General features: G+C 44.5%; 1 protein-coding gene across 10 annotated transcripts in view; it reads left to right on the top strand.

The window, feature by feature from the left end:
- ARMC8 (armadillo repeat containing 8) overlaps nt 1-26,857 on the top strand; it is a 526,273-nt gene that overhangs the window by 492,158 nt on the left and 7,258 nt on the right. For 4 of the 10 annotated variants that reach the window (XM_069225737.1, XM_069225740.1, XM_069225739.1 and 1 more), the window contains exon 21: nt 3,363-3,456. In XM_069225737.1, the coding sequence (XP_069081838.1) occupies nt 3,363-3,456 (94 nt within the window). Of the gene's footprint in view, nt 1-3,362; nt 3,457-9,742; nt 10,170-26,857 lie in introns of those variants that run through there. The other 6 variants (XM_069225736.1, XM_069225735.1, XM_069225731.1 and 3 more) reach the window with 4 other exon arrangements.

Here is a 26,857-nt window from a genome sequence, read left to right as displayed (position 1 = left end):
GTAATAAGGGGAGCTCAGGAAGGTCGCTTGGACAGATGATACCAGAAGTACCACTATTCTGGCTAGGTTCCTCGGAGAGGTTTGTTCCTTCAGTGTAGTCCTCAGCTCTCTTGGAGTGAGTATCATCTTTCTCTTGATACGTTTCACCATCTGTTGGACCATATCTATAACCCCCTAGGAAGAGCGTAGTGTGAAAAGTTTTGATTTCAGATTTCTGCATATAGATATGAACCCCAAAGTTTGGAGCAGGGACAATGTTCTATAGAGGACCTTTCACAGTTGCACAACCTCTTTATTCGTCACTAATATCGTCCAGTTGTACTACTAACATGATAACCCTGGAGCACAAAGCTTCCTTGACTGACATCAGCACCTTGGTAAACCACCATGTAATGCCATAAAACATATACACCTGTTTCTCTGCATAAACTGGAGGAATCTCCTTTGGCGTGCAAAAACTGGAATTGAGGTGTGTCTCCTTCAGATCCAGATTTACCTTCCAGTGGTTTGGTAATAGTATTTCTCTGAGAAGATTAATTTCATCAATTTTGAAGTGGTGATGTATTAGCCACTTATTGAATTATTTTCAGTTTATCTCTGGTCAATATCCTTTGTCTTTCTTTTTGACCAGAAAATTTTTGCTCAAGACCCCTCTGGGTGTAAACTGCTTGCTACTATCACACCCTTGTCCAGTAAAGATTCTACCCCTTGATCTATAGGGCACATATCTGCCTCTGAGAAGGGTTCTGTAGAACTCTATTTGAAAATAGGAAACAGTATCTAGAGTCCATGCATTGCCTTTACCTCCCTAAGTCTATGTAGGAACCACCCCAGCTGTTTCTCCCGCACCTTTGGTGGGGAAGAAAGGGTCATCCTTACCTGAGAGCCCGACTGGTGCGTTTGTTGCGCATTGGAAGAGTCCACTATGCCATTCCCTCAACCAGTCCCTCTGGTTGAGAAAAACACTCTGAACCTTATCTAGTCTAGCCACTGGAATGGCGTCCTACTGGGGTATCTTTGGGAGCCTGGGGAATAAGGAAGGTTGGAGGAGTGAACCGTGCCTCTGCTTGACTTTCTGTCCGAAAAGCCCTTCTCATTGACTGTTGTGACTTGTCCAAAAAGGATAAAGTGGTCACACCCTTAAGTCTTTAATAAAGGAAACGTTTGTCACTGGGGCCAACTTCAGGGTGCCTTTGCACCTTTTCCGAATTCACCAAGTCTTCAAAGGAAGTTCTGATTGCTCTGCCCTTAAATTTACCTGAGGCTTTGCTAGTGCCCAGGGGTTCTAAAGGCCAAGATGGCCTTCCTTCGTCCCTCCTCAGGGGGATTCAGACTGCGTTTGGCAGTCAATTTCAAAATCTACCTGCCTAGGGACACCAACTCCTCGGTCAGTGACGTCCACAAACTCATCATCTGTGGGGAATGGGAATGGCCCCTCCTTGTTTATCTCCTCCGTTCCTGAGCTGTAATAAGTATTCTTATACTGGCAATGGGAATATAAATAGGCAAATATGTCCTCTATTAGTACCATGGATTTGGAGTCAACCTCCCAGATGACCGTGGCTCTTCTCGTGTCCCTGAAATGCCCTTGGATAAACTGGGCTGGGACTGAATCAATGCCCATAGCTATTTTGTCTGTGAATGAGGTATATTGACGTTTTAGTTTTGTCTAGTCGTACACTAGCCATCAGGCACCGTCCTTGTAAGAAGGAGTCTCTTTGATTTTCTCCCCAGAAGAAGAGACCAACAATTATTCTGAGCCGCTGGCCCCATCCCACCTAGAAGCTCTTAGGCGACCGACATGCATCTCGACCCTGGCTCAACGCTTAAACATTTTGAAGTTGTGTGGGGTGCGATTAAAAACCCATCAGGCCTCTTGCCTGACACAGCTACCACACACCACTTAGATCTCCATTGAGGCTTGGGTGTCATTAAACACCCTCAGGTAGTCTCGTATGCTCCAGTCCTTACTCTGTTCTCGCTATCAGAGGAAAACATTGGTTATCGGAACCCAAAAAATACCACATCATTAAACTTGACTTGCGCTTATGCGGAAGTACTCTATGCCACCACAACATCATCGACATATTCATACTAATATTTTACAAGCAAAAAACACTTAGCTGGCTCCTGTGCAGCAAAGAAAGAGTAAGTGATTTTCATTGTGGATTGTTGTATGTGCAGTTGAAGGACTGTAATTGATGGACAGTTGATTTTACTAGGACTCATGAAATATGTGTAGTCATATTATGATGCTAAGGTTCGTTTGGAACTGCTGAGCAGTAAATATAGGAAGATAAAACACATAATCTGAGCCTCCATTCCTGACATAGAATTGTGTTACCAGCTAAATATTGATCTATTCTATTTATATATTTAAATCTGAACCGAAAAGGATCTAAATGTTTTTATTTTATTTTACTGATTTTTTTATTTATTTTTATTTGTGTTGTGTGTGTTTTTTTAAGCAATCTTGGAAATTACTTATTTTTTTAATAGTAGTTTCTTGCTTTTTGTACTCCATTTTCTGTTTTGCATTAATAACATTTTTGCCTCTGTTTTTTCTTGCCTAAAAAGTACTTGGTCGTCTGAGTTGAAATACACATTACATTATCTGATAGGGACTTCTAGCTGCAGGTTCCTTACCTTTTAATTCTCCCAGGCATCAAACCTGATCCGAAAGATCTTTCATGAGCAGTACCACTGCGTGCTTGTAGGTGGTGTCGATCAGCTCTGCTTCCGTCACCAATTTTGTCTGTGCCGGAAATAATGATGCTGTTCCTATACAGGAGCCAGACCCGCACGCCAACGTCAGTTCTAATCTTTCTGTGCCAGCCAACGCTGATCTGAGAGATGTGCTCCCCCTCAGTTGTTTTGTGACTGCCCTTTTTTTTATTTTTTTAAATACTTTTGTTGAACTTTTTTGAGGTATTACCCCCCAGTGTGTAGAGATGTTGTTGCACAAGATGGGGTTTAAGCCCTGCGGAACATGTCATCCTGCGATGTCTGTGCCGGATCTGGACTTTGTCTGTTTGTGGTGCGTGGAGTGCGACCATGACCTGAAATCTTGCTTCGAGTGGCAGGCTATGCATACGAAGGCTTTGAGGGAGAAGTCCTTAAGCTTGATGGCTGCTCGGCATGCGACTTCACCCAGGTTGAGATTTCAGTTCCATAATAGTAAAATAATATAACATGAGCAGAAGAAGCTTTTACTGCAACCACAAAAAAATAATGTGGGCTAGGGTGAGGGATTTTGCAAAGATCAAAACTGGTAAAAGTTGTGAATTATTGTATAGAGATAAATTAGAATGCCATGTGTCCTCCACAAAGTTTGATCAATTACATTTTTCTTTATTTCCTAGGTGCACAAGAACGTCAGGATAAGCTTCGAGATGTTGGTATTGTAGATATTCTACACAAGCTGAGTCAGTCAACAGATCCAAACCTTTGTGACAAGTAGGTACAGACTAGTTGTATAATTAGTGCATATGAAGCAGCTTGTGTTAAATCTCTTCAAGACAGATATTTTATTGAATTGTTTTTCTTAGCCATCCTCATCACACACATTGGTCGCAGAAGTGTACATAAAATCCTCATTCAAAGTGATAATATTGTCCTAAAATGACACATTATCTCAGGGATGGGCAAGTTGGCATATAGTTGTTTCATTTTAGTGATACTTTATTTTTGCAGAATTCTCAACTAAGGAAATAGTCCTGGACATCAGCTGAATCTAGAAAGCTTTAAAGTTATATTGTGTTGGCAACAAAGTAACTTGGAGAACATAACATTTGCAGATAAAATTAATGCTCAAATGTGAATTGTGAAAAAAGACTAGAGGCGTCTGGCAAAACAGGAATAGTTGTTTAATTAAGCATTACGGCCGGGGCGAGCAGTTACCAAACCGAGGTCTGAGGACTCTGTCTTGATGTACATTCATTTGCAGTAGGTTTTTATACATTTCTCTGAATACCATAAAGCAATAAAAAAACATCCCTTTCTTGGTTAAAAATGTGAACAGTTGTCATGAAGTCATAAATACAGTTCCAGATAATGAATGCAGGTGGGCATCATCATTGCGTGGACACATTGTGGGCCATTGAGCACGTCCAAATGTCTGGCCTGAGGGTGGCACGGTTGCTGCTTGTGCTGTGTTCCTAACTACATGTGGCATCTAACTTTATGGTATTTTTGGGAATGTACGCACCCCTCTGGCCATGTGGCTTTTATTGGAGCCAGCCTCAGAGGACCATTGTGGTGTCACTGCACCTATCTGCGAGATCTGATCCAGGTGTTTCTGTTTGTGTGTTTGTCTGTCAGCTGTCACCCCACCTGTGAAGTGTCAGTCAGTAACCTCAGGCCTAGGTCTCAGAGAATGCCTAACTGTGTCCCTATGCGCCAGGGTGGACAGAGAGTTCACAACGGGGGAATCTAATAATGGTGATGCAACTTTGTGTATATGATTGTATTGCTGTGTGCATCAACATTGATTACTCCAATATTAACAAAATGATCTAAGGTCTGCACAAAGTTACACAAGACGTATGGGGCTAGAACATTTTTCAGCTCTTTTTTAACTTGGCTGTGCAGACATGTACCTCTTTTACTGAACATATAGCCCAAGACAAGTCTTAAAAGGAAGGTAAAGACCGATTTTTGGTTTCTGACCCCATCACCCTGGGGCCTACTACTCCTGCTGGTCCGTGCTGTCTAGTGTTGCACATGAAACTAATGTTATGGTCTTTACAGTGGCTGAAGGTCTTCCAGGCGTTGTTCACCTCCCAAACTGAAAAAGGCTTGTAGACCTATGTGATGCAGCGCCGAGGACGATATAACCACTTTATTGATTCAGAAAAGGGTTACAAGAAGAGGCCACACTTGAAGTTATCTTTATTACCCAAGGACTGGTTTGAGTTTGGACTGCCGTGTGAGAAGGAGCTGCCTCTGGTGTTAGGTGGCAGCTGGTGAAACTTGAAAATGGTGCGGTGTAAAATGAAATCATAATTTCTCTATTAGTGACAGAGTAGGTATAGGCTAAAGATGCATGCACGGTGTATTGTTTGTGAAAACAGAGGCCAGGCCTTGCAGGGAGGCATCCTATTTTGTTGAGTGGACAGGACTAGTCTGGTCATAATGGTGCAGACTAAAATCAACAGTTTTAATAAACAAAGGAGAAGTCAAAGAAGCTTGGTGATAAGTACTTCTTATGGCATGTTTTAGGGATCTATTCACACACAACTCTTGACTGAACAACAGGATAACAACAAGTGTATTCTAGCCAGCCTTTCAAAAATTATTCTCAAAAGAACCATCCTTTTGGACTTCATGCGTGACTTGTTTAACTGGGTTACTCTATTTGGCTCTGCAACGTGATGTGGTGAAAGACTTAAAAATCTTGTCACAGAGCAAAGCCATAAATCTTTTAAATTGCAAAAGAAAAGCTTAGCCGGGCCTGTGTCTATTTCCTTTCATTCAGCCAAGAGAACGCAATCAAAGCAAGGATCGCACAACGTCCTGCAGTTAGTCGGGTAATGTAAGCCTTTCACTGCAGGTTTGTGTTCAGATTCCAGCCTCCGTCCCTGGTTCTGCTAATGCGCCTCCTCGGCTGGTTTACAGCTGCTAAGCGTTCAGTTTGCTTATGTGTGACATTCCCATATGTGTATTGCGTTTATTTGTGACACTTCAAGCCTCATGAGTGACACTTTATTGTAAGTGAAATGAGACAATTGTGCATCCATGTCAAGAGATCGTTTTAAGAAATTACACCCTTTTCTTGTATGAGACGGCCATTAATGCTGAATTGACCCAGGGGCGCTTCACATGAGAATCAGATCAGTCATTATTTAGCAGGAGTGAGATGAGTTGCTCAGAATCACAGAATGTTGAGCTGGGATTCGAGTTCTCGTATATGGTTTTAAAGTAGACCGTTCTGGCCACATCTCCTCCCACCCCTTCCTTCCCCCTGAGTCTTTCTCCAGTATGTCCCTGCAGTGTAGCATGACCCCGTTTTTGGCATATATTTAGACGTTTTGGTTTGGGGGTGGATGTCCATATCTGTTTGATACTATGCTTTGAGCAGGGAGTGGTTTTGGACATTAATTAAGGGGGGGGGGGGTTCTGTCTTCAAATCTCTGTAGTTCGCTTGGTCTGCTCTCTGTGATAGTTCCAAGTCAAAATGTATGGAGAATCCTACAACTCCCGTTATACACCAGCGCCACCTTGTGGCCTTTGGTAAACAGTACTTGGAGCTCAGCTTTTATGCATCCCAGCAAAGTGAGAAACGAACTACACGCGTTTATCGCAGTTCAGGTCATGATTCTTTTGCGTGCCAACCTCACGCATTGCGGGAATGCTGGAAAATTACAGAATATGCATTATTTTAACGCGAGATGCGTGGCACTTGGCAGGGCTGCTGGATAATGGGAGCAGCAGGCTTCATGCAGCAAGTGATGGCCTTTCACTTATGCACCTGTTTTTAATTATCGAAATAATTTATGACGGTATAAATACCAGGCATACAACTGCATAATGTTGGGTAATAGAAAACCAACAGTCGCTGATGTAGAATTGTGAGGGGTTAGAGGCTGAAGGCGACAAGCTGAGCTCCGGACTGTATAGTTTGCAAGTTTTAAAGACAAACTGTCAGGGTTCCCGCGCTGCACCTAACAGCATGTCACTGTGAGGAGAGGCAGTGAACAGGTCAGTGAAGTTACTGTCTTGTCTTCTTTTCCATTCAGCTTCTGACCCTTTAATGTGCCTATTTCATTATGTGAGAGCAAAGTGACTCGCCACTGGGGGAGGTGGGTTCATTGAGTCTTGACCTCCTGCACGCTCTGTAACGAGTAGTGCAAGGGTGGGGTTGCTTGCTCCAGGCCCTGATTGACAAGGAGACCATAGCGTTACAGAGCTTCAGCCAGAAACGCCCAAGGCAAATTCTATGTCAGGACCAGAGGCTCAGATTATGCTTCTCTTTCTTTTACTGGAATTTTCAGCAGACACTCAAAATAAGTAAACATTATAAACTGCAATACCCATGAACAAGTATAATCACATCACATGCCCCAATCACCATAGAGTATCGTGACATATACCGATCATCTCAAACTTGTGTCCTCTTTCTTTGCTGCTGTGCAGCCAGATAAGTGCTCTCCATTAACTTATGTGTGTGAAGATGGGTACTGTCACTTTTGAGGATTAGCTATGCAATTCAGCATGCTCCTCCTGCTGAGTGCATCTCTCGCGCTGATTATCACACTGATCAGCTGACGCCAGCTGTACACGCGTTCTTGTCTTGGTGGAGCGGGGAGCGGACGTACTCATTTTGTGTGAGCGCAGTCCTCTTTTTTTTTATTTTTTTATTGCCGTTCTTTGCGCACGTGCATTACAGAGCAAGCCAGAAGACATGAGTTTCTTTCGGTCTACGTGCCTCTCTGCCTCGCGCTTGCCTCAGATATGGACTCTTCACTTTTTTGGCTCCCCTTGTGACGCCCTGTTTCTTGAAACTCAGGGTTGTAATTTAATTGATTAGACCCAGGCAACTCCCTCCACACTCTATTTGAAGGGCTTCACTCCCCAAGATCGTTCTTGCTAGGTCTTAGGCTATAATAATATTTCTGCAAGAGAATGGCTTGCTCCACTAATTCCACCCTCTATTAGGCCCAAATGTCCCTAAAGAAAGTTTTCAAATGAGGTCTTTTTGTTAGTGCCGGACGCTTTGGAGGGTGCACTCCAGGCTGAGGCTCATTTACAAGCCGTCAGCAACCATATTACCCCAGGGGGAGAGGAGGTTGGCAGAGTGAATCCTCAGAATCCTCTTTTTACCTTACACGACCCAGGGTTGTCCAGTCCCGCTTCCGATGGGGCTCCCACAGAGGAGAGCAAGGAGCTATCCAAAGACTCAGGATACTCTGGTAAGAATAATTCACTTTTCAGAGGTTACATTAGTGGGCAGAGTGGGATTATTTCTCAACAATTGGAGACATATTACCGGTAACCCTTGAGTGCTGGATATGGTTCAGAGTTTCAAACTGGAGTTTTGCGGTCCTCCAAGACCGATGTATTTTTTCCCCAAGTAGAAGAGTCTTTTATAGATGCAAAAATTCAAGCTTTGTTACACAAAGGACCGGTTTGCTTTTCCGCGCCTAATCCGCAAGGCTTCGTTAGCTCTATTTTTCTGGTAGGAAAGAGGGGCGGGCCATTGTCTTGTTTTAAACCTCAAGGACTTCAACACTTGGATTCTGTACAGACACTTCAAAATGGAGGGAATCCACATGCTAAGAAACATTTAACTAGTGGATGACTGGATGGTTCTTCTGGATCTCGAGGACATGTATCTAGCAGTGCCCATTTTCCCCCCTCACAGGAGGGTCTTACAATTCCAATAGCAAAGACGCTGCCTGGAATTCAAGGCTCTCCTGTTCAGGCTGTTGTCAGCCCCATGGTATTTTTCCAAGCTGATGAGACCTGTAGTAGAGTCCCTCAGAGCGCGCGGAGTTGGTCTGATCATTTATCTAGACGATCTCCTGTTGATGACGCAGGATCCCCAGACCCTGTGGATGCATCTCTCTTGGGCCATCCAACGGTTACAGGAGTTGGGATTTCTTCTCAATGCCCAACAATCCCAGCTTCAGCCTTCTAAGAGGATAGAGTTTCTTGGGTTTCAAATAGACTCAGTCCTGTACCTCTTAATCCTACCAGCCCAGAAGACTCACACTATCAAGAGAGAATTAAGGTCTGCATTATCCAGGCAGACTGTATCCTTGAGGTTGCTCACCAGGATTGTGGGCCTTCTGGCATAATCCATCCAAACCATTTCCCCTCTTCATTATCGAGCCTTTCAGAAACTAAAGGTTCAACACTTAAGGAAGGGTATGACATACTCAGAACTAATTCCCCTGTCCCAGGAAGTCAAGATAGAAATGATGTGGTGGCTCGGACACATGGAAGCCTGGAATGGCAGGGCCATCTTTGGCTCATCTCCAGAGCTTGTGATAGAGCCGGATGCCAGCAGATAGGGCTGGGGTGCAAGATGCGGTTCGATCACAACAGGAGGTCGATGGTCGGAAGAAGAATTGGGTCTCCGCATCAACTGTCTAGAACTGTTGGCGGGCTCTTTCGCCATCAAGAGCCTGTCTCCCCAGAAGACCGACTGTTGCATCCTGCTACGGATGGACAATGTTTCAGCAGTCCATTATGTCAACAAATTGGAGGAATGAAGTCCAGACTTCTGGCGGAGATAGCCAAGGATTTCTGGCATTATTGCCTAGCCCACATCCTGTCCACTATGGCGGAATACATACCGGGGTCCCAAAACACCATAGCAAATTGGAACTATCGATATGTAAAGAATTCTAGGGATTGGAAAGTGGATCATTTGATATTCCAACAGGTTCACAACCTATTGTGTCCCTGCCAATAGGACCTTTTTGCATCCTATCTCAAGAACCAGCTGCCGAATTTCTTCAGCTGGCGCTCCAGCATAATCTGAACCTCCGTTCCTGACATAGAATAAAAAATATTCTAGCTTGCGCGTCAAGAAATTTCAATTCTATTAAGGACACGGAGACGAGGTTTATCCCACCCAAATATGTTATTGGAAGGTGATACATGTATAAATCTGGTGTTCATGTATTTCATTATGACCATCTCTATTCACCCTCATTTTTATTATGATCTAGTGAGCACGACAACATTTGACAAATTGCCATTTGAAGAAGATATGTTCATGTTTCTCTGATTTCAGGGAGCGACCAGAAGGCCGGTTGAAAGCATGTCTGGGTGGGCACTACCCTGAGGTTTTGGTGGATGAGTCCCTAATGAAGACAGTCTTTTTCAAGTCAAGCTAATTGGATGAGCATCACTAATTCCGCCTCGATGGGAGCTACCATTTCTGTTTGGCGGACATGAGGTCTTTCCTGTTGGGACGTATCCTCGTTGGGATCTCGTTTGATGTTGGTGTCCGTTGAATACAGTGCATAGGTTGTAATGTCGAGACTGTTATTTTCAAAGAAAGAGGGCACAAGTTTGGGATGATTGGTATTTATATGTCACGATATTCCATGGTGATTAGGGCATGTGATGTGATTATAATTGTTCATGGCTATTGTAGTTTATAATGTTTACGTATTTTGATTGGGTGTTGAAAATTCCAGTAAAAGATAGAGAAGCACAATCCTCGCCTCCGTGTCCTTAATAGAATTGTAAATTATTGACTCGTAAGCTAGATATATTTTTTTTACTTTCCATTCATGTTGTTAGAGGGTGGAGCTTAGCTCAGGAGGCATTAATTATTCTGAGCTGATTAACTCGCAGGCCACAGGTTATGAGTTCATCAGCCCTGCAAGGTGATTGAAGCAGGCGTCGCTGAGATAACTGTCAGCGCAGGTGCAGATGCCTTTTTAAAAAATGAATGTTTGACAGAGGGTGAGTGATTTTCATTACTTACCCAAGCAAACATTTTTTTGTGCAAGAGAGGATTTTACTTTTTTTTGCTGTACTGAAAAATGTTACTTTGCAGAAGAAAATAAAGGGGGGCGGAGCCCCAGTGCACACGTGGGGGAACAGCCTCTGTTAGTGTTCAAACATGATACAGCTATTAGTTAACCTTACAAATACCAATCTGTCCTCAAACTACTAAAGCCAAGCATTCCTACTTCCCCTACCACGATGGCGGAGTTTGTGTGAAATTCAGTGGATCTGTATTGCAACTCTTTATGGGCATGGCATCTATTTAATGTAGCACTCCATTACTCCTTCACTGAATCGTGTTGTGAGGTTTCACCCAGCTCCTAGCTGGCTTCAGAGGCGCCATACTTTTGGCATTTTGCACGAGTCAACTCCTCTGACGAGTCTAAAAGTATTGGATGTTTTCACTGTAGAGGACTCCGTGGCAACTCCTTTCTCTGCTGCGTACAAAAGTTTTATATTTTATGAGCTTCAAGCAGGTTGGGAGCCCATTCCCTTTGGAAACTGGTGCCAGGTAAGTCTCTAGTCCAGAGGGTTCCACAGGATCATTCTTCAAGAATTACTGTGCTGTAGATAAGAACACTCAACCATTTTATTTCGACCACTTGAAAACTGATTAATCGGAACAGCAACAGGATGACGGGCATTTTCTTCCACCAGTTGAATATAGAGTGGTCTATTTTAGTTTAGCATAACTACTTTAGATGCCACATGCATTGTCTTTCATTATTCCTCACATTTAGCCCTTTTGTTCATTACTTTTAGCTCTTTCACAAATGCTCTTCTGCTGTTTTTGTATGTTGTTGGGAGTAAAAGTCTTCTGCAAGGTGCTGAAGCACCATACTGCTCAGCCCCATGCCTTTTCGGGCTCACCCTGTTGTTTCCCCCCCAGTGTGCAAGAACAGTCATGCAAGTGCACCCAAAGGTGCTGTCTGTAAATTACCATGAAACCTCTGTTCAAGACTTTGTGGTCAATGTGACCCCCCTAAGTGTACCCTTCTTTTAAAGAGTGTCTACAGTCCTCTCTGCTGGGGGGTAAGAGACTGACTGTGAAGTCAGTGTAATTCTAGGGCGAGGGACAGTCTATTTCTGATGGAAACATCTAATAACAGATTCCTCACCTTGGACTATCCACCAGGTGCCAGGAGGTATCTAGAAATGTTCCATTGCAGTGCTCTTGAATGCTGCTATGCAGCCTAGTGCGGATATGCGTTTGCTCCGTCCCACCACCAAAGAGACGGAGCAGAACTGCATATATGTGCCACCCCTCAGTGCTGACGTCAGTTTCTTCCTTTCCATGCCTTCTGAAGTGGATTTGGAGCTCCAACCCCAAAATTGTCAGGTCTTCCAACTACTTTCAAACTTTAATTTTACAAGTTTCAAACTGTGCCGTAACTGCACAAAGCACATGTTGGGAGAAATCTGCACAAGGTGTACTTTTGATATGTGGGCTTGGGAAATGACAATCAGCCATCTGAAAAGTATGCCGTCAATCACCCAACGGCCAGGAGCTAAAGTTGTATGATGCCGAACAGAAGTCGTCGCAGCCTTCGCGTAGAACCTGCTCCCATTCCTAGAAATGGGTCTGGTCTCAGTCTTGGTCAAAGGGTAATTCCTGTGACCATTTCTCTTCCTGCTCTAAGTCCTCCAGTAAGCCAAGTCCAAATGCAAGGTGTAGGAAAGCACCCTTTTTGACATAGTTAGCCCCCACTTTTTGCCTGGTTCCTGATGTGGCTTTCAATGTCAGTGCAGTGGGTCTCTGGTAACCAGGTCCCCAGTGCCAGATCGCATTCCCCAAAACTGCACAGTTATTTTTCACAATTGGCAGACTCTTTAGCTACCACTGTAAGTCCATAGTAAATGGGACCCCTGGTACCTAGTGCATGGGGTACTAAGGAGGGTCTCTGAGGACTGCATCACCGACTGTGCCGTCCTAAGGGACCGCTTACCTAACTCACACAGTGCTGCCATTGCTGACTGCGTGTGTTGGTGCAGGCTACATTGAATACATGATCTGTCACACATCCCTGTGTGCGAGGTCCCCTACCACTACATGTGCCAGGTGTAAGTTAGCCCTAAGGCAGGTTGCATCCACCCACGTGTGAGGGCAAACAAAAAAAGTAAGTGCATGGGGAAGCCATTTTAAATCATCTGCTGGACACTGGTCATCGCGAGTTCCCCAGCTACATGATGGCTGTCTTTTTTATTAAAAAATGCACACAGAGGTGCCCTCTGAAAACCTACCAGCTACTAGTGTGCTGACTTACTGGTCCTGACTTGTTCAGCCTCCACAAACGATTTTCTGCCCCAACGGCCATCCCCCCCCACCAACCCCCACGCCCCCTTTTTCATCCGTGGGAGAGCCAGGGCCTGAGACAAAGGCATGCTCTGGGCAGACGTGTGACCTCCTCTCTCAGGCAGGATGGACATTATAGGGCAGGGAGCTTCAAAGGCCTTGCCACCTTTGTATTGCAACTCAAGTCTCTCCAGATGGCTGACCTGGAACCAGCCCCGTGGCCTCCCTGCTGACCTTGAAGGATCCTGCATGAGATGCCAACTCGTCCAGCCTTCAATAAAGACTTAAGTCTCCCATGGTCAGCTGACCTGCCCTGCAAGAAAAAACTCAAAGGAAAAGACTCTGCAGCTGCTGGTACCACAGAAACCTTACACCTGAAGTGACCACTGCACCCGACGTCCACGACCCAAGGTGAAGCCAGCCAACAGTGCCAACATGGTTCCCTAGCTGCCCATAGACAGAGTCCAGTGTGGTCTCACCTATCTTGTACTCTCCTGAGATGCCTGCAGCCTCTGAACACAGGCCCCCACAGGCTTGTGGTAAGAGAAAATCAGACACCTCCAGTAACCACTGCATCCGTGACCCCTGATCCCAGCTGAGGTGGGTCATTGGTGCCAACGACGTCCCCTGGCTCCTAAGAGTTCTAAACCACCCTCGGTCCACCCCTGCCATACTCCCCGATGACGCCTGCAGCCCTAACACTCCGGACTCCCTGGCCCGAGTGCTCCTGGATGTGAAAACCCATCACCTAAAGACACTCCTTCATCTGTCACCCCTAGGCACAGGAGAAGAGGACCGAAGGTGCACTCACGTCCCCCAGCACCCCAAGTCTACTACTTATCTGCTTGCTTTCCCTGACTGGCTTCTTAGCCAGAGTCTGCAACCTGTCTGTCACCAGGTCCAACTCCCATAGAGAACCATGGGGCACCTGATGTCTTACTACACCTCTGCACCTGGCTGCCTCATTGCAACCTGTTAGTGTGGTTGTGATCAGTGCCCAGTACTTACCTGTACTCCCTGAGATTGGCTTTGTAAGTCGCTAACCCTGTGTTTGTTGAACATTGTTTTCCCTCCATAGGATAACATTGAGAGAAAACTGAAAATTGCACTAAGTATTGTTTTTTTTTTTTTAACTGCAGAGTATTTATCCTTAAAAGTCTACTTATTACAAAGTTCTTGGGGTTGAAACATTTACAAAAAAGAAATTATATTTTTCTAAATTGGTCTCGGATTTATTCTTTGTGTTTCATCTATTGCTTCTGTGAGTACAACAAAGGCTTAACACTACCCTCTGATAGGCCTAACTGCTCGCCCATACTACCACAAAAGAGAGCATTAGTCCTAGGTACATTTGTCTCTGCATTACCAATTGGGGATCCACTGGAGGCTCTGCACAGTGTACTTCATTTTAGTGCACTATATAGAGAGCCAGCTTCCTACACAAGTGTAAAAAAGTGAAGCAGGACTTGCTCCCATCCTGCCATTCAAATTCCAAGGAGAAGATTCAAGGGCAGCAAGTTGTGAGTTGTACTTCATTGAGGTCGCAGGCCACTGAACCCATTTCTCAGCTGATCTTGACATGCCCCTTGTTTCCTGGGCCGACATCAACGCTGCAACACATGGAAGCCTTCACAGAGACTATGCTAAATATTCAGTGCATGTCTTGCTCCCTCGGGCGCGAGGGAACTGCAGGGATCTCAGGTCAGGTTATCAGTGGCCGCTGGGTGTTGCTACAGGGCCCTTGCCAAATCCGGTCAGCCTCCCATCCGAGCCCCAAAATAAGCACCGATCTCACCCCTAATGCTATAGGATGATCTGGTGCCAAACCCTATTTTGGACCTTGAGCCATCATCTGCCCGAGCTCGACAAATGTCGCTCTACGAAATGACAAAAGTGCAACTGATTTTCAAGCAGCCTAATTTTTACCTTGTGCCTCTACCTCATCACAGCTATAAGAAAAGGGGTCCATTAAGTTTTTGGTTTTGACTCTGAACCTGTGCCAGAGCAATGTGCACTGCAAGATGTTGATGGTGAGGGGAGATGCCTTATTTCCCCCAGATCACACTAATAATATCTTATAACTTGATTTACACAATGTCAGTTGGTTTGACACTGACGGAACTTGACTTGTCACACACATGGGCCATCAACAGATAGTGCGTTATTCGCAATATTGGTTCGGAGGGTAGCCTGAATGTTAAGAGTTGCAACTGCCCTCCATTGAAACTAAGACAAATGTTTTAACAGAAATCCTGCAGCCTGGTTCAGCACCTTCTGAGGTCTTACTTCCATTTAATAGTGCCCTCATAAGTTTTGCCCACATGTAAACAGGCAGGCAGTCAGACGTCAGAGAGAGGCATCTGGTGACCCAGATTTTGCTCACCAAACACCCTAATCTAGTCAGTTGTATTGTGTAAGCCTCAACTAGCAAATTGAATCCTTATTCAATTCCCACTGCCTCTCCAGATAGGCGAATGAAAAGGATGTATACCTTTGACAGATGTATGTTTTCTTCATCCAGTTTGACACTGCAGTCTGTAAATGAGACAGTTGGACTGATCCTCTGACATCCTTTGAGGAATGACTAGTGAGATCTTGCGGACAATCCCGGAGGACCTTGGGCCTCCTTGGCTCAAACAGTGCATGATGGGCAGGACGTGGCCAAATATGTTACCCGCACATATTTGGATATCATAGATTGCACTGGCAAGGTGGTTGGTACCAATATGGTCCCTTTATGACATATCTGAATGAAGTTCATTGGGTTCTCTGGTGAGATGCAGGCTTTGCTGATGGAAATACCCTTTGATATGCCTCAACTGTTCAGTGGGAAGGTGGACTCTGGTTTGGAACGCTTAAAACAGTGCAGAGATAAAGCACATTCCTTGGGACTGTTTGCCTTGCCAAACCATTTCCGCACCAGTTTTGGAAATTTAAGGCCACTCCATAGGTCAGTCTGTTGCAGCACTGGTTTGGAAGACCACCTTTCCAACCAGTGCTGCAGCAGACAGCCAAGTCCTATTGGGGCTTCAGACGTTGCTCCAACAGACACGGTATGGTCCAGCAGGGGCACCAGTCTTCCAACTCTTCTTGCCTTGCTATAATGGCCAGCAAACCACTTTAGTTTCCCTCTAGCAGCTCATGCCCACCTAGTAGGAAGCAGGATCTGGCACATCCTTCCGGATTGGTGATCCACAGCATCTGACCGATGGGTCTTGCAAATCATTTAAACAGTGATGCCCGTACCCTTTCTTTCTTACCTGCCCCACATCCCTCCTAAACTAGAATGGATTTGCTGAAAAGCATCCGTTCATCCTTCTACATGAGGTACGCTTCTTGCTTTCTAAGGATGGCACAGGGTGAGTGTCAAACCCTGAGATAGGCTGGGGTTGGTACACTTGCTGTTTCTACATCCCAAAAATAGATGAGGCCCTGGCATCTATCTTGAACCTCTTTCCCTTCATCGCCTAAGGAAGGACTGATTCGGAATGTTCACACTCTTCCAGAACATGTCTTCTCTGGATGGTGTCCTTGGATTTCAGAATGTCTGTTTTCATAAACCCATCCTGCAGACCCACAGTGTGTTTCCTGTGGATCAGGGGCATTTGTAGATTGCAATGCTCACTAGTGTGCCCTTCAGGTGTTAACAAAAGTGTTGGTGGTGGTCACTGCCCAACTTTGGAGGCCGGAAGATGATGTATTTTCTTTGTTGCTCTATTTCCTTGAGGGCCAGACGACCTTGGACTGCAGCAGAACTTTTTTCATTGTTCTTTTTTTTAAGCATCTTTTTATTACAAATTTCAAAGACAGATCAGTAACAGTTGGAACTGTTACTGTTGTGTACACAATTTGTGTTTTTATAGATAGGATCAGCCCCCCCCAGCTGTATCCCAGTCCCCATCTTATTTTGTTACCCCAACCTAGGCCTCCACTAGAGTGGGAGTGCCACCACAGTTGGTTGGAAATTGCAGCTTATAACCTTTCAACCCCTGAAAGGAGTTCCAGTTACTCCATAATTTCTCTGATTTCACAGGACAGCCCCTGCCTGCATAGATCAATTTTTCGGCGAGCATACACTAGTCTATGTCCCACGTTCAGGTTTCAAGATCCAGGGATGATGCAGCTCCCCAAGCTTTTGTAATATTCCTCATTACTACCATTAGTCCCAACATGGTCTATATTTTTTTTCAATCTGGTTATCTCTGCCTCCCCCCATATATTAAGCATACATATTTTTCCTGAGCTCATCAGCCCCCTCCTCCTGCCCATTCCATGCAATCCATGAGTTTCGTCCAAAAGGTCTGTATTACCGGACATTCCCAGAGGATGTGAAAGAAGGAGCCAATTTTCCCACATCCCTGCTAACATAGACTGTGGGGAGCCATGTCTATTTTCATCACAACAGTTCCGGAGTGGTATAAGCGATGCAGTATACGCAACTATATTAACCGAAATCCTGATTTTTATAGCGACCTCCCGGGTGGTGCTGAGGGTTTTCTCCCACTCCCTGCCCTCAAAGTCTCAGACATCCATCTTTCACCGTTCCTTTAGTTGTTATAAGGCATCAGGGATGTGGGTTAGGATTCTGTTATACGTTAAGGATGTGGCTTTTTTGAGGATGGCGTCACTCAGGAGTCCGGCGGGAGGATTCCTCCAATCCAGAGCACTTCGGGAGGACAAGACTGCAGGGCATGTGTCACCGGTAGATATCTGTGTGTCTAATAGGCTGCCATTGATACGTTCTTACAAGGGTATTACATCTCCCTTAACCCATATGTCCCCATTGAGGCACCTAGTCACTCCCTTCAGTCTCCCCAGGGCTGCCAGTACCTCTGCATCACTGAGTGGGGTGATTTGTAATTTTGCTGCCCCATTCCATGTATATTGTTACTGCTTTTCAGCGTTTATTCTGTTGGGGGTCGGTAGCTCTGCCAATCATCTCCCGCCATGTGCCGCTGGCTATCCTCTATCCCCCATTGCAAGTCTGTCCATTTGCAGTGCAGGTTTGGACTGTGTCTTGAAGCCCAGTCATTAACCATGATAAATTGTGACGGCCAATAGTACTTTTGAGTACCTAGGAGGGCGGTTTGCCCCAATATACCAACTTCTCATCAATTTGGCCAAGGCGATCCATGCTGTGCCCCAGTCCCATACTAATAGTCAAACCTTTTCCTCGATTGCCTAACTTTTGACAGCCTTCCATTCATTGGGGCAATCCTGGATACAGAGGAGTTCAGGGCTTTCCTTCTGCAGGAATGAGTCCAGGACATTTGGGCTATGGTCCCAAATGTTTTGGATTCAATCCTGGTGGTGGTGGCTTTGAGGCTTCTTCTTGACCTTTTACCTTTTATCATTCTCCTTTTCAGCCACACCAGGTGACACATGCAAGCCCTATAGTGGAACCTGAAGTACCAGAAGGCTCAACACTAGGGCCACCTTCCTGGAGTTCTACCAACCTGGCAGGGTCCATGAATTCAAGCATGGATGAACTGAGTAGTCTCCGTCTGGCAGGCCATAGGTGGGAACTTACTATCTGGAGGCGGACCACCACACCTTCTACTAATGGAGGGGTGGGTGGGGGTCGACTAGCTAGATCTTTTCATCATTACTGAGAATGCATACTGTCAGCAATTTTGTGTGTTGGAGTTTGCACAAGAACATTAATTAGGAGACACATTCGGCATGGAATGAAACGAGGGGCTTTGGTACACCTTCCTGCCAGTTCCTGTCCTGCCCATAGTTCATCAGAAGATCAAGAACAATGGCACCCTAGTCATTCTGGTAGCCTGGCTCGGACTAGGAGAGTGTGGTACCAGGGACTCCTGATCATGAGCACCTGTCCTTCAGTCAGGCTGCCATTTCAGAAGTACATTCTGCCGCAGTAACAAGGCATGATCTACTATCTCAATCTATTGCTCCATCTATGGATGTTGAGCAGCAGCAACTGACTCTATTTGATTTGCCATTTGAGTTGGTGGATGTCATCCTTGCCTTTTGTGAAATACATTTTTGCTGGGCAGTGGGATAATTTTATGACGTGGTACAGTGTGATACAGCTTCCTAAGCTTCCCAAGACAGTTGAAGTGTGTTGCCTGCTTACCTGTGGCTGGAGCGTGGAGCCCCAGACACTGAAGTGAGGGAGGATGGAAGAACCGGCTGCTTTTCGAAATTCAGTGAGAATCTTGTTAGCAAAGGGCTGCTGATTAGTTATTTTTGAGAACTGATATTTGATAGATGGAAGGGCCAAGGGGTGAGACTGCAGTTACTGTTGTTCAAGGTGAAGAAGTTTCTATGAAGCACCTACTTACTTGTCTGTCACTAATTATTGCTTCAAGAAGGCTGACAGCCAGGTGCAGTATTTTCACACTTCATTGTGCCTTTGCTTTGAATACACCTGTATGGAGCCAGCCCACTGCTAGCTGCTTTGAGTGCTGCCACCTTGTACAGAGGGCTGTGTCTGTGAAGAGGCTCTGAAACCTTAGATTGTGTATCCACATTGCCAGTCTGGAGAATGTGTATAAAAGAGGGATCCAAACCACCCCAATTTTTTGTAGTTTCAAGTTCCTCTTAACTAAAGAAGGGAGTGCTTCGCAGAGTACTCAATGAGGTGCTAATGTAACAAGGCTGGTGTCTGCCTATATCTCCGAGATGAGGTGAAATACCTGAAGAGTACATCTTATTTTGGAGGAGTTGAGGGTCTGCCTTCCTAGAAGCCTGTCCAACTGCTGAGAAAGCAAAGGAACATCCTGGCCCTGCAGGAGGAGAGACTATCCAGAAGGAGAAGCCTAGTGCGTTCTCAAACTGGGGTGCACCCAGAGAAAGTGGACTGTCACAGTGAGCAAAAAGTGACCCATGCTGATAAGAAAAGCCCCAGTTTTCTCTCAGTTTTTCCCTTGGGAGCTGCATTATGATTTTTCAAGTACAAGTACCGCTGTGTTCCATTGCAGTCTGCCATGGACTTGAGATACTTTTACTGCCATTGCTGTTGTTGGTTGAATTGCAGCCAAAGCTGGATGCCCTAATCAGGCCGGGGGCTGCAACTGTTGAAGATACACTGCCACAGTGGATCTGGATTAGAGACTACAATGGCCAAAACATGAGCACCTGTTTGCAGCTGGCTGGGAATGTGTGACTGCTAAAGACAAGTGCTGCTGTGCAGGACTACCCCACCAGCTTCATCCAGCAATTTTTGTTCCAATGCAAGGTTGTAGCCACGGCCCCCACAGAAGAGGAGCCACCGCCTTAATGTTGGGTACATGAAATGCACCTGGGACAAGATGAGTTGGCCAGATAGACTTGATGCTTTTACCAAGTAAATGCAAAGGATAAAAAGCATTGATCTGGGTTGTGCAATTGACCAGTGAGAATTATTGATGCAACTTGCACCAGCCCCTAGTAGATGCCTATTTTTGGAATCTTAATCATAGTCTGGAGAGAATAGTTGGGGGTGGGGATTTGTGCTAGTGCCTCACTGATAACAAGGCTTAGGTTAGATCTCTGTATTGCCCTCAAATTCACATGTGCAGTATATGAGAAAAGGGTTGTACTTTGAGGTTTGCAGAGCCATTGCAGGACCGATCCCACGATACCTGTGATAAACGACCTCATTCACCACGGTTGGGGCCCATTAACCCTTGGCTGCTTTCTTGTCCCTTATACTTGGGGATTGTGAATCCTGAAAATCTCTTCCTGTTTATTATGATTAGAAGAAATTCTTAGTGACAATGAAGAGCCTCTTTATGGCAGATTTATATTTAGATACACTTGGTTTGTAATTTGCTTTCTTTGTGTGACTTCAATTGTGCCTCCAAAGTTATTCAGTGTGTTTACAATCTTTTTAAGATGTGTGGGTTGTCATTAAATCAGGAGAAATGTTTGTTTTTCTTTACTTTTCGGCAGCCTGGTCATAATTAGAGATAGCAAGTCTAAGGCTGGCCCTATCTCAGGGCAACCATGCAAAGGTATTACATGTTTGACTCAAAGACTCTGGAATCACACATTCTAATGAAATAGGATTGGAATGTCAGCCCTTCTTTAGTTTGCTTTGGCTTGTCGGATCACTACAACCTCATACATTTTGTCAGTAAAATACGCTCCCTTTCTGGTTTATGTGGTTTTGTTGTGTCTCATGTTTTAATTCCTGTACTCCACAAGTAGTACTGCCTCTTTTTTTCTTTGTACATAAATCTTTGTAGAGTTGTTTAAGAACTATACATTTACTAGTAAACCTCTGATTGTTTTTAATGGCTCTCTTGTTTACTTCCTACAGAATTTTAAAACTTCTCCAGTACTGGATCTTTCATAGATTCACATGCTTGAATCATCCCTGATTGTTTTTAATGGCTCTCTTGTTTACTTCCTACAGAATTTCAAAACTTCTCCAGTACTGGATCTTTCATAGATTCACATGCTTGAATCATCCCTGTCGTCAAGGTGAGAGTCCCATGATACACTTCAAAGCAGTGGCAGTAGTATACATAGCTTACATTGGCAAAATATATTGATTTTTATAGCTTATTTACATCATTTATATAAAAAAACAAAACTCCAGCCTGTCAGGTGATAACACACATTCGCACCCTTAGAACACCCACAGTAGAGGCTTCTTTACTCTGCCGCACATTGTGTGAAAGGGAGTCTCCTTAAGCTCTGCTCAGTTCCTCAGCTTGGATTTACATTTGGCCTATCCAAATTATTTCAGCTGTACTGTTCTCCATAAACGTGTCAGAATCCTTGTAGAACAGACTCTTTAGATCTTGTGGGATCTGTGGGAAAAAGAGACTGCACTCTGAAGACCCTCATAAGGAATGTATTTACTGCCTTCACCCTGCCCACAAGGAGGTAAAAGACTGCAAAATGTGTAGAACTTTTTCCTCAAAAACTCTGAGATAGGGTAGGCTTTTACTATGGTTTCAGAAACTCAAGGCAAAAATAACGGCCATTTGCTGTTTCTGAGGAGGAGGACAGTGAGGGTTGCCTTGTCTCACAAGAAAAGACAAGAAAACGTGAGAGGTCACAGGGCACAGAAAAACCTTTAAAAAGACCCCACATGGGTCTTCAAACGTGCCTTTCAAAAGGAGAAAACTCACAAACCTCATTCTGAGGCAAATTCTGACCCTGCCACTCCATCTTCAACCCTGGTGTTAAAGCCTCCTAAATACTCCTTAGAACCTGTACGCTTGAAACCTGAGATAGATTAAACTTATATAGGAGCACAAATGGGATGTCATCACTGTCGACCGCTTATTCAGTGTTCCTGGGCATTTGCCTCTGAGAGATCAAATTCAAGTTAAGTAAAATTCAAGTTAAGAACCTAGTTGACAGCCGCCGAAGTAAAAGCGTAGACGGCGATCTAATCGTCTACCACTGCACCGTTGATGACGGCCACTTCATTGAAGGCGATGACTTTGGCGACCACATAGTTGACAAAAACCTTATCATCCATTGCCGTTTCGTCAATGGCAACCAAAACACAGTCGACTGCCATTGACGTTGACACCACCAATGAAGATTTCAGCAAAGAAGTCATCTTTGTCGACGATGAAGGCAAAGAAGCCCCCTATGTTGATTATCACACCTGATTTGACAGCTCCATCATCGATGGCACCACCAAAGTCAGTCAACGAGGGACTCAATGGCACAAGACGTTTTGCGCCCAAAGCATACCTCTCCTAGCAAGGTGTGTCCCCCCCCCTTGCCACCGAGCCAGTTGCTGAATGTAGGTGATTGTGATGAGGAGACTGATGATGATGATAGGCCTTTTGGAACAGCTCATAGCCCATCAGAACGTCACATCAAATACCAGGACGAAGAAGAATATTGTGAACAAACATATCACAGACAGCCAAGACAATATGGGGAGCAGTTTGATTATTGCGCTCCTCTTCCAAAATCCGAAGGCATGATGCAGGTTTTCATAGCCTTACTTCAAGACTTACAAGGCATGTTGCAGGATTATTACAAGCGTTTCACTACACCTGCTGGAAAACAGTCATCACCAATGCATCTTCCACCTCCTGCACCCAAATTGCCTGATCCTATGCCACCACCTGCAGCGTGGAGGATGACCCCAGTGTCAAATATTCCAATGCCTCCTCGAGATGACCCATCATTCTCGGATGACGATAGAGAGGAGGGTGAGATTTAGAATGTTCAGTCTGTGGCCAATGAGTGGAATGAATTTTTTTATCCCTACACCTTCACCCCCGAAACACTAGAATATGTCAATGGTCTCTATACACTCATAGAAAGAGCAGCCAAGTGTTTTCAACTTCCCATCACCATAAAACAGTCAGACTGTTTCCTATATGATTTTTAAAGAACAATTCAGGAATACAGTCAGAGCAATCCCTATAGCGGACTATATATGGGAGGAAGGATTGAAAATAATGAAAACACTGGCCACGGTTACTGCTGTTCTACCACAAATTGTCAAAAAATATAACTAAAGCCCCTTAGGATTCTCCGGCATGTCTGATTGGACATCCAAATCCAGATTCTGTCATCACCCAGGCTGCTCAGCGCTGGTCTAATAACCCGTCTACTCCAATTTCATCACCACCTGGCAAAGAAGGCAGACACCTTGATAATATTGGTAAATGGCTCTCTCTAATGTTGGGCACAACTGTCCATGTAACAAGCTGTCGTGGGCAGATATGACCACCAGATGTCCGACATGGCAACATATCTAGATCTTTTGCCAGGTGGCAAAAAAGCAGAAGCAAGAAAGATCCTGGAGGAGGCTGAACATTCGGCATCGGAGATCACTAACTGTGCCATGGACATCGCCTCACTAGGTTCATGACAGATCACGCGATCGTCAGCGCTTAGACACCAAGGATGACTGAAGACTACTAACTTGGGCCTGAGGTCCAAACCAAGGTCTTAGATATGCCTGAAGACTGTGACGCCTTGTTTGGAAAACACATTGATGAAGCCTTGCACACTATTGAAACTGATACAGACACTGCCAGCTCTTTAGGAATTCTGCAGTTCTGTAAAACATTATGCCGGGGGGGGCATGGTAGAGGTACCTGTTCCTATCAGAAGAATACCAGAGATACCAGTCATAACAACTCTATCAGCAGCCTTTCGTTCTACCTTCCAGCAACACCAGTGATCCAGAACTCCACCAGCAGCAGCTTACTCTTAACAGACCGTGAGATGAAAGCAGACGGCTTCAGCCTGAGACACTGCTAGGAAGCAGTGACAGTGTTGTAGTGCCGGTTACGTTTACTACAGCACAGCAACCTGTGGGAGCGAGAATGTCTAAGTATTCTCAAAGGACTGCAGGCATATTCTTTCAAAAGCCAGAGCTGATACTATAAAAAAATTACTGCTTGAAATGGAAGCGCTTTTATCTGTGGTGCCAAAGTTCAAATGTTCATCCTATCCTATCACTTCAGAACAGGTATTGTCATGACTGCTTTAACAAGCCAGATCTGGCCTAGTACAGTCGTCTATCAAAGTGCATTTGGCTGCCATATCGCGATATAGGAGAACTTCAGGAGCTCTTATTCTGTGGTCTGACTGTCTAATCACACAATTTATTAAAGATTTATTCAGGGCATTCCCTCTGATAAAACCAGCCCCACCAACCTGGTAGCTTAATACTGTGTTGTCACACCTAATGAAGATCCCTTTCGAACCTAACCACAGGGGGTGGAACTCGAGTTTATAAATGAAAATTGGCTGTCCTTCTAGCCCTCACTTCTGCGAGAGGAGTGAGCGAGGTCCAGGCGTTCATGATAAGGGAACCTTTCTTGCAATGTAAAGACAATACTGTGATTCCCTGGAAAATCCCCAGATCATACCCAAAGTGGCAACTGATTTCCACCTCTGTGAACCTGTGAAGACATTTTCCCCACATCCACAGAGACCTGACGAAAGAACTTTGCGCACTCTGATATAAAAAAAAAGATGCTTCAAGGTCTATCTGCACCATACGAAGCATCTACGAGCTACAAACCAGATATTCGTGGCATATGGAAACCATAATAAGGGAGTTGCGGTTTCCAAGGCCAGCATAGCAAGGTGGATCTGAACTTGCATTCAGTTTAGCCATTCGAAGTCCAGTAGGCCTTTGACGGAAAGGACTAAAGCACACCCTATGATAGCAGTTTCTACAACAGCAGCTCTATGTACTAGCGTACCTATTGAAAGTATATGCTGTGCTGTAACATGAAAGAACAGGCATACTTGCACCCAGCACTATTGCCTAAATTTAGCACAGTGATGCAGCTGTGGGACAAGCAGTACTTCGGCACCTTTTCCAAAAAGGTGAACCTTATCTCATGAATTGTATTGTTTTGTTCTCACTATCCGCTATTGTGATATGTAACATGATTTTGCAACCTGTGGTATATAACTAATTATTCTGATTCAAGCATGTGAACCCATGAAAGATCCTCCACCCCTTAGAGTCTCTACTTCTTGCCAAGTTGTGACCTTTCTCACTAGTGCTTGAAAATCTGAGTGAAGGTGCCTCTGCTGGTAGTGTTCTCAAGGGTGCTATTGCCTGATAGGCTGTAGTCTGGTTCTTTATAAGTGATGTAGATAAGCTATACAAATCAATGTCGTGTGCCATTGTAAGCTATGTATACTACTTTTACTGGAATGTACAGTGGAACTCCCACCTCAAGTAAAGGGATGATTCTAGTGTGTGAATCTGTGAAAGATACCAATACTGGAGAACAAAAGTTACAGGTAAGTAACAAGTTTTTAAATCTTGTTTCTGATACAACCTACCAGATTTCCAACAATATAAAAATGTTGTATGTGAGACAGAGAAACATTATTTGTGACATGCACTCCAGTGTATATTTTCATTAGATGGGCAAGTGTTCGCTCATCTAAATGAGTATGGCGATTTTGATGAAATGGTACTTTGATTGGTAGCACCCAATTTCAATGATATCAACATGTAACTCCGGATGTTTGCTTCCCTGTATGTGTGAGACTTCAAAAACCTTCAAAATACTCAGCTACCACAAAGATATAATTGATTGATGCACTTTTACCTTGCCTCTGGAATGTGATTGCAGGTCAGGCAGAGGGCACACAGCCATTTATTAAAGTCAAGTTGGAAGGGATAGTCACATGCCTATATATTTTGTTTTTTTGACTGAGAGCCCTGAAGGACGTTTGCAGCAGGAATGATACAAGCCTCCAAAACGTTCTTCCATGACCAAATTATTAACACCTGGAATTATCCTTAAGTTAGCATGGCTACATGACCACATTATTAACACCTGGAATTATCCTTAAGTTAGCATGGCTAGCCACTAAAGAATCTCTCTTGGATAGCACACTGAAAGATCGGTGATCTATAGGCTGAGCTGGTCAAAGAAATACTTGATTAATTCTCAGGACTCTGCACTCCTGTATATATTGCCAATAGGAGCATCACAGACAAACATTTCAATGAGGTATACAAAAGTGTATTAATAATTGATTTTTAATCAAGATAAATATTTTGCATGTTTTGGTGAAACTAAAGTAAGAAAGGCCCGCTAATGGACAGCCACCCATTGCACTTGTTTCCACTTTCAGGCACTGTTAGATTATGAATAACGGGCTCTCACATATCTAAGTCTCTTGACACGTAGTATAGAATGTGTTGTTAACATTGCACGTCAAGTCCTCTCTTTAAAGGGGTTGCCTACCACCTGGAGGCTTGCCTGTCGAGACTCCCAAAAGTAACCAGAGGAACAATAGGAACATTGTTCTTTTGATTAAGGTTGGAGTCAGTTTTCGAAAAGTAAGATAAGTAGACATCAGTTTCATTTAAAAAGTTTAATGCCCCAAATTAGTATTATGGTCTACTGCTTGCAGTCCATCTTTGGATTTTTATGCAGTAGCCCATGTGTTTTTCACCTGTCGATTAAACCAAGGTAATTCAGACGGGTTTTCCTGTAGTTTTTGCCGGTCAGATGACCCAACCTCTCCTAGTGGAGTTGGTTTGTGGTAGTCAGATCTGGGAGGGGCATATGTTGGAATGGAAGAGTCTTCTGCATGGTGATGAATATGCACCCCTGCCCTGAGTGCCCCTGGATATTTGGACTCCTGGTAATGAGTTTTGCTCATGGGCGAACTAGG

This window comes from Pleurodeles waltl, chromosome 3_1 (genome assembly GCF_031143425.1).
Source record: "Pleurodeles waltl isolate 20211129_DDA chromosome 3_1, aPleWal1.hap1.20221129, whole genome shotgun sequence".
Lineage (NCBI taxonomy): Eukaryota > Metazoa > Chordata > Amphibia > Caudata > Salamandridae > Pleurodeles > Pleurodeles waltl.
This window is presented reverse-complemented; position numbering and strand designations above follow the sequence as displayed.